The sequence below is a fragment of the Hemitrygon akajei genome, chromosome 19, assembly GCF_048418815.1.
Source record: "Hemitrygon akajei chromosome 19, sHemAka1.3, whole genome shotgun sequence".
Classification (NCBI taxonomy): Eukaryota; Metazoa; Chordata; class Chondrichthyes; order Myliobatiformes; family Dasyatidae; genus Hemitrygon; species Hemitrygon akajei.
Window position 1 is genome coordinate 18,243,158 of NC_133142.1, and position 7,738 is coordinate 18,250,895.

The 7,738-nt window shown below is 39.6% G+C and overlaps 1 protein-coding gene across 2 annotated transcripts; it reads left to right on the forward strand.

Moving 5' to 3' along the window:
- Positions 1-795: 795 nt before the first annotated feature.
- barx1 (BARX homeobox 1) lies at positions 796-5,270 on the forward strand. 2 transcript variants are annotated; one of them, XM_073072179.1, is made up of 4 exons: positions 796-1,745; positions 3,041-3,332; positions 4,008-4,092; positions 4,172-5,270. In XM_073072179.1, exons 1-4 carry the CDS (start codon positions 1,541-1,543, stop codon positions 4,334-4,336), a joined length of 747 nt encoding a protein of 248 aa, XP_072928280.1. In that variant the 5' UTR covers positions 796-1,540; the 3' UTR covers positions 4,337-5,270. The 2 variants fall into 2 exon arrangements, with proteins under 2 accessions (XP_072928280.1, XP_072928279.1); XM_073072178.1 differs by having other exon boundaries at positions 799-1,745; positions 3,038-3,332.
- The last annotated feature ends 2,468 nt before the right edge of the window (positions 5,271-7,738 follow it).

The following is a 7,738-nucleotide window of genomic DNA, read 5'->3' on the forward strand; positions in this document are numbered from 1 at the left end:
CATTCGCATTGTTTCAAAATCCTACGGGCCGTGATTGCCAGGAAATAATACTGAGCCTGACATAACGCACAGAAAACATGTTAGGCTGTATGTTCTGGGGGAGGGAATAAATGTTTACTTGTAACCAGTCATCCACATTATCGGCCATCCACGAGGTGGATTTCAGACACTAAAGTTTCTGGTTGAATACCTCGTATGTAGTTTCAGCTTTGCACTTCGAAACCACTGAATGATTGTCAGTGGCTACAAAGCATTGTTTAACCAGAAGGAGATCAGCGTCTCCTTTCAGGATGCTAACTGTCTAACATTCCCCCGTTTTGACTGAACATTCAACAATTGCCCCCGCAGAAATGCATTTGGCGTGTTAGTATCAACGGTTCTACCATTACTTACAGCCACTCTCGAAACGGGCAACCCGCGGAGGACATTACGGTACTTTAAGACCAGAGAACAGTGGAACGAAACTGGTGATGAACACCGCGATGATTAAATATTTTGGATTCTAGAGAAATGAGTCTTAGGCATTAGAGTCGATGTAACCAATTATTAAACAGCTGTGATATATACTCGCTACAGAAGCAGGCAAGTGGCATTGTCTGGAATACCGAACCTCCATTTTCACTATTCGAATGCGGCCCCTTTTAGGAGGGAGGACCACGTGACACGGGAAGCTCAACTTCGGGATAATATAAAACACAAATCTTAACTCGCTGTTTGTTGCGCCATTGGCCGTGCAACTGGTTAGAAAAGTTAACGACGCAGAGCTAAGTAAATAAATTAGAGCCATACGCCGAGAGTCCTCTACGGGATGGGAACACGGGCTTCTGAACGAATACGGTTATTAGGTGGTGGCTTTCAGTAAAGTGCACTAAGTAGGCAACAGCAGTTTAGTAAAAGGCAATCGATGCGCATTTCCCTTATGTTTATTGCCATCAATTTTTTTTTTCTAGCGCGCTCAGGTTTTGGTAAATTTACACTGTTTAAGGATGGGAGGTGCTAGTTTGGAAGCAGGAATCCGCGCAGTATTTGCCCGCAGTCCAACTCCTGTGGTTGCGGGCGGGATGTTTTTCAGTTAATGAAGAGCCAGGAAAGCAGCGATAGGCTGTTTGAAGCGCTGGGTGGCTCCTTCTTGGGCGGAGGGACAGAGCAAGAGATTGAGAGAGAGAGAGAGAAAAAGAAGGAATCACGTGAGTTAATGATGCTGCAAACCTCCCAACTCTCGCTCCCTGCCGACAAGATCGAACGGCTCAGAAATCCGGAAAAGCTGCAAATCAACGCGAGTGAATAAGCAATAACGCGGCCGATCGAGCCAGCGACTCGGAGAAAGGTTCACGCTCTTGAAAATGACCACTCACTTTGCATCGTAAGAGAGAATCTGCGAAAATGAAACTATTTGTCACGTCGAAATGAAAAACCGCTCTCGCGTCGGGCACTGAGAGCTTGGAACGTGGGTATACAGTGACGGCCGGAGCAGCGCCTGGGATTCAACCTGCTTCGCTGGCGATTTGTCTTCCTGCTGGTGGATTGTGGCGTCGATAAAATGATGCAGCATCCCCTGGAGCTGGGGGCTCATTATCTGCCTCACGAGCCGATCCATGACTACAGGTCACACCGGTACAGGAGCTTTATGATCGAGGAGATACTGACCGAGCCCACGGGCTCAGGCAAAGCCACGAGTGGGGGCGAGCTCCTCAAATTCGGTGTTCACGCTCTGCTCAACAGTCGGCCCTACCACAGCCATCTAGGTATTGTGAAAACCCCCTCTTCCGTCTTTCTTTAAATTGGCATCGGTAGACCGTGATTTCTAAACCATTCCTTAGTTTCTTGAAAAGTATTTCTAATTGTAACAAATTTAAAGAATTGACCACCATCGGCCGCCGCTGCTCAAACAGTCTAGGACAAGGATGGGCCATTTCGTCGCTAGGATATCCACTCTGCCATTGAATGTATTGTACCCTTGGGTTAAAGAGCATGCAGAGATAAGTACACAATGTAATGAAATTATCCCAATTAGACAATGTTTGTAGGTCGCGGTAAATAATCTGAAGAGGCCTAGGTGATGAAATCCAGGCAGGTCGAAAGCCTTCCTGAGAACTGCAAGCTGACAGCAAGATTCACTTTAAGACAACGAATTTCACAAGTCACATTATTTTTCTCTTATTATTGACTCAGATCATAACCATATTTGTGTAGAGTAAACAACATTTCCCAGGTCGGAAATATATGGTTTTAAAGATATTCTGACCCAAAACCCCAGTATAATCGAACCGTTTAATTTAAAGAGTGCAATCTAATCGCTTCCAATACACACACACACACACACACACACACACACACACACACACACACACACACACACACACACACACACACACACACACACACACACACACACACACACACACCACGCGCGTATAGCTGATCCACGTTATACCAAACTTACGCACTCTCCAAAATCAACATTCACTTTAACTAACAAAAAAATCCACAAAATAGCTCACAGTCAGATATTACAATTCTTTTAATCCATATCCCAAGTGATGTTGTTACTCATTGCGAAAAAAAACAGTGAATGATGTGGTAAATAGAATAGTTTCCTGTTTCCTGCTGGGTATGAAGGCAACTTTCTAGTTCCATTGCAATGAATACTGTTATGTACTTTGCTACGAAAGGAAATTAAGCAGCATTCCAACGAGGGCAAATCATTAATAGTTTGTGTGATAGAGTTTAAAAAATGCTTAATGCCACATTGTAATCATTTTATTAAATAACTATAGTGAACGAATGTGAAATATTAGTTATTTTCGAAAACAAAATTTAAATATTAGTGCAGTAAAACATTTTTTCATATAACCCCGACAATGTAATTCATCCGGAACTAAACAGAAATGTACTGTATTTATGTGTTATCAAAGGCACGCAGAAAACGCAATTTAAAATGTTACGGTATTTCACTAATTGAATCTTTTAATATTTAATTAGCATCTTTAAGATCAGTGAAATATTAACTGTAACACTGTGCCCGAAATGCTTGCAGCAGGCCTGAAATCAGATCATGCTGGAGTTTTCAAGTTTCCGTTGGGCCCGCTCTCATGCAGTCTTGCTGCTCCTCTGGGTTCAGCCTTGGTATCCGGAGGATCGAGCCTGGGCAGTGGTCCCGGAGGTCCCCATCTTCCGCTAGACCTGCACCTCCGCTCAAAGCTGGAACAAGGTCCAGAACCAGGAAACAAGGCGAAAAAGGGCAGGAGGAGCCGAACGGTCTTTACTGAACTACAATTAATGGGTCTCGAGAAAAGATTTGAAAAGCAGAAATACCTTTCAACACCAGACAGGTAACTTCGAACATTTCACAGACTTTAAAAATCCACACAGTCTGTACTGCTCTGCGTTTTAGGATTTAATTTACTGATCTCTCAATAGTTAATTATGAACCCCATTATAATAGTTTATTGAATTGGAAGCTATCGCGTTTCGCACCAATAAAGAGGAGCAGAGGGAACGGGTGGGGTGAGGAGGTGAAATAATAAAAAGAAATGAAAGAATAATAGAAAAAAATATACAATATGGTACTGCAGTAAACTAAATGTTTTAACAGGAGCGTACCGAATCAGCGCCAGGCATCAACGCCATTTATTTCATCTCTATCAGTGACACAGGGTCACACCCAATACACAGTACATTCTCTCTACCATCTAAACATGTAGTTTCGAACAGCAGAGAAGGTATTTCGCATTACGGGTTGTGTGTGTGGGGGGGGGGGGTCTCGTCTGTTTTCAATTGAGTAGTGAGGGGAAGCAGTGTAAAAGGAATCACAATCGAAGTCACTTTCAGCAGCACCAGCCACTAACATTCGTTTCAATTGATTTTCAACGCGCAATGCTCCTTTAAATATCTGCACAATCTTTAAAAAGTGAAACAATTATGAATGGATACGTCCACTAATATTTTCAGTTTTCTGAAACTATATTTGAATTTTCCCCAATATATTTGCTTGTTTTTAAATGCAGAATAGATCTGGCAGAGTCTCTGGGTCTTAGTCAACTTCAGGTGAAAACTTGGTACCAAAACCGAAGAATGAAGTGGAAGAAAATAGTAAGTATTCTAGACAACGCATTTCGGATGGCAGCACTTAGTGGTGACGTGTTGATAAGTATTCTTTTTTTCTTGAAAGGTATTGCAAGGCGGGGGTCTGGAGTCCCCGACAAAGCCCAAAGGTCGCCCAAAGAAGAATTCCATTCCTACAAGTGAACAACTTTCAGAACAAGAGAAGATAAAAGAAGGCGAGAAACAGGTGGAGAATTCTCCATCACCTTCCGAAGTGAATCAGGAAGAATAAAGCGTAAAGAGAGCGAAGCCGAACTATTGACACGCATCGGATGATGATGCCAATTTATTGACCTTGAAGTTCCAGCGAGCCACGGTTTTAGCGCGTCCTAATGTGGAATTTACACCCGAACCGTAAATGTCAGCTACCAAATTTGAAATCAACTGTATTTTTTCTCTCTCTCTCCAAACACCAGCTGATGGAACCTTCCACTAACAGATTCGCCATTGTTGTATTTTATTAAGTTTGGAATTTGGATCAATTTCCCATTGACTTGGAAGTTGTTGCAGAACGCATATCCGATTTTTATGAATTTGCTTTCAGTCCCTACACAAGGTTATCCAGAAAGAAACTGAATATTGCTTAGTGGATGAGCATGATCAAATTTCCGTTCGTTTATACCTAATGTAGCATTTTAGCGCCTTTCTTACACAAGTCTGGCTGCACAAAATTAAAACTCAGAATCAAAGTAAGTTTTATACTTTGCAAACAGTCTTTCAAACGCGTTCTTTTTTTTTTACAAATGTCAGTATTGTTGAGGGAGATGCAATTATCGTGACTTTATTTTAGGTTTCAGCCTATACTTCTGTGGTGCCTCTCTGTCAAGTTAGTTTTATAAATATTTTGACCAAACCAATTCGATAGTAGGTAGACTGTGTTATGGTTCATTGCAGAAGAGCCACAGCTGCAGTAGCAGATTTGAAGTGTTTGTACCAAGTACCGAATTTATAAATGATTTCATACACTTGTGAAAGATAGGAGAAACTGTAAATAATTCTTGCAGCAATGGCTGTGGCGTTATGCCAAGAAATGTGCCTTATGCCTCTCGGAAAGGGAAACTACAAACGTTGATATCTAATTAAATGTGCCTGTATTTTTTAAAATTTATATTTCCGTTTATGCTACCCTTACACAGATACAAACAATAAAAGATTATCTGTCCTTGTATTTATTTTTTTTACTTTGATGCTCTTTAGAAATTCTGTGCGCGCTTAGACTGGAGAATATAAATCATTTTAATTAGAGGCGGATTGGTATTTTATATTCAAGTTTAATCCTCAGGGTACATGTGGTAAAACAATGTTATATTTATATTGAACATTTCTTTCATAGCATTCCTTCCTTTAGTGCCAAAGCACATTATAGAATTGTTTAACCGACTATAACTATTTGGCATTTTGCTTGAGGAACAGATTTATGCTCAGAGTGGATATGAAGCAGATATAAACGGTTCACATTCCACCCAGTTAAAGACGAGAAACATATGACTAACTTTAGACGAAACGCACGATATAAATACTTGTTCTTTCTCATGGAACACGCCGTATGTTCGGTTAGTTGCTGCCTTGTTTACAGTTTGTAGTTATACCTCCTCCCTTCACCTATCATAACCGGCGGGACTCAGTGTAAGCCATCGCTTCATTCTAATTCATTGGCTCCATCGATACCCGTCATTTAAAACTATTTTCGTCCTGTTCGATCGATTCCATTCCATTGGGATCAAGCTGCCAGTGATGGCCATTTGTTAAGACCGAATAAACGCAACATTATTTGGAAATTGCCATTGAACCCAAAGTTTAGTGATGGCTGTAAATACATTTAAAATCGCTAACATAACTAAAGGCTCAGGAAATGAAGGATTAATTATCAGTGGCATGCACTGCGAGCTCTGTGTAGACGTGAAAAAGCCCAAGGAAAGATTACGAGTTTATTAGGTCCTTCAGCTGAACCAGTTGACATTAAGAAGACAACTATTACAAAAACGGAGAGGGGTGCTGACAAAATTGAACTTGGTGTGTGCGTAGGGCGTTATTTTGCCGTTACGGGTCTATGATTTACTCTTAAACAGTCCAGTGCCACGTGACCTTTGCCCGCTCAATTACTCAAAAAAAACTTAAACGTATAAAAGTCAGTGTCAGTCAAAAACATTACACATTGAATAATGATAAGTGATCTGTTGGAATAACAAACACACGGGACTTCTGCAGGTAGATGCCTGGTTGAGAACAAATATATCTGGCATTTTGCATTTTTGTTAACATTTTAGAATGACAAATCAGTTTTTGATAATGTAAAGATATGAGTATGTTATAGAATAGTCGATACACTATATTTATGGATTATTGCTGACGTATACTTCAAACAAAACCACACTAATATAAATGATTAAATATTTGGTCACAATGCCGACCATCTCTCTGTTTTCTTTAACATTTAACCCAAAGCGTTTTGAGGTTTCACTAACTTCATTACATTGTACAAAAATAATTAGAACATTATCCATTTCGTACCCTTATGAGTGACATAAATGGTAACAGTTCAAAGAAAGGATACACTGTCAGAGATAATCCTATTCATTACATAGAATGCAACAATGTAAGAAACGATGAATTCTGGACTCCATAACTTCATAGGCAAACACAATGAGTTCTGAATTAAGATTAAATGCATTAACTGACGAAGTATGTTTGCAATTTTATCACAAATTATTATTTAAATGGCAGTTGAACTTTGAAAAAGTGAACTTGTGTTAAATGTAAACACTGAAATACCGCAGAAAATGTTCATATTTGCAAGATAGTTCGAAGACGAATTCGATTTACTGCGTTCAGATTCGAGTTCACTTCACACATTAATACGCGTCTGGAAACGTAATTCTCACAAATGAATGGAAATCATTACTTTTTTTCAAAAGTTAACGGAAAAATACCAACGACAATTAAAAAATCTTTATAATATTAACGAATATAGTCATTACTGTCGGCCGGATATCGTTAGTAATTCAAAGTAAATATTATCAAATGGAAATGCGATTTTGTTATGCAACGATAACTAATCCATATCATCCATTTTTCAACGTATAACTAATTAGGAAGGTCAATGCCTATCAATACAAAGGAAATACAATTTATTGTCCGAAAATGTTCATTCATTCTTCATTTGAATATTCTCCATTGCGACTAGGGATAGAAGGAAGAGGATAATCTGGTAATGTCAAGTGTGAGAAACTACTTAATTAAAATAGGATTATTCGCGATGTTAACGGAAAAAATGCCTTAATAAAATTGACACCTAGTTAGCAACCACCCGTTTTATTCAAGGCAATTCAATCAATTTACATTTCTACCGAGTCTTTCGCCGCACTAACAAAACTCCGACCCAGTGAACTCCATTGTTTTTCAGGGACAAATCAATTATACTTCAGTGGATAGCTGGACAGAAGTGTTCGCGAGTAAAACGAAAATGGACAAAAGGAAATTTAAAAAAATTAAAGAGGAAAGGGCGGTGGGCAGAATCTCCCACTACCAGTTGGTACTTTAGGAAGTTCGCCATATTTAAAGAACTCTGAAAATTTGAGAAGTATTAACTTTTCCCAAGAGTTAGGTTGACAAAAAAAGACAAGGAACCCTGGGG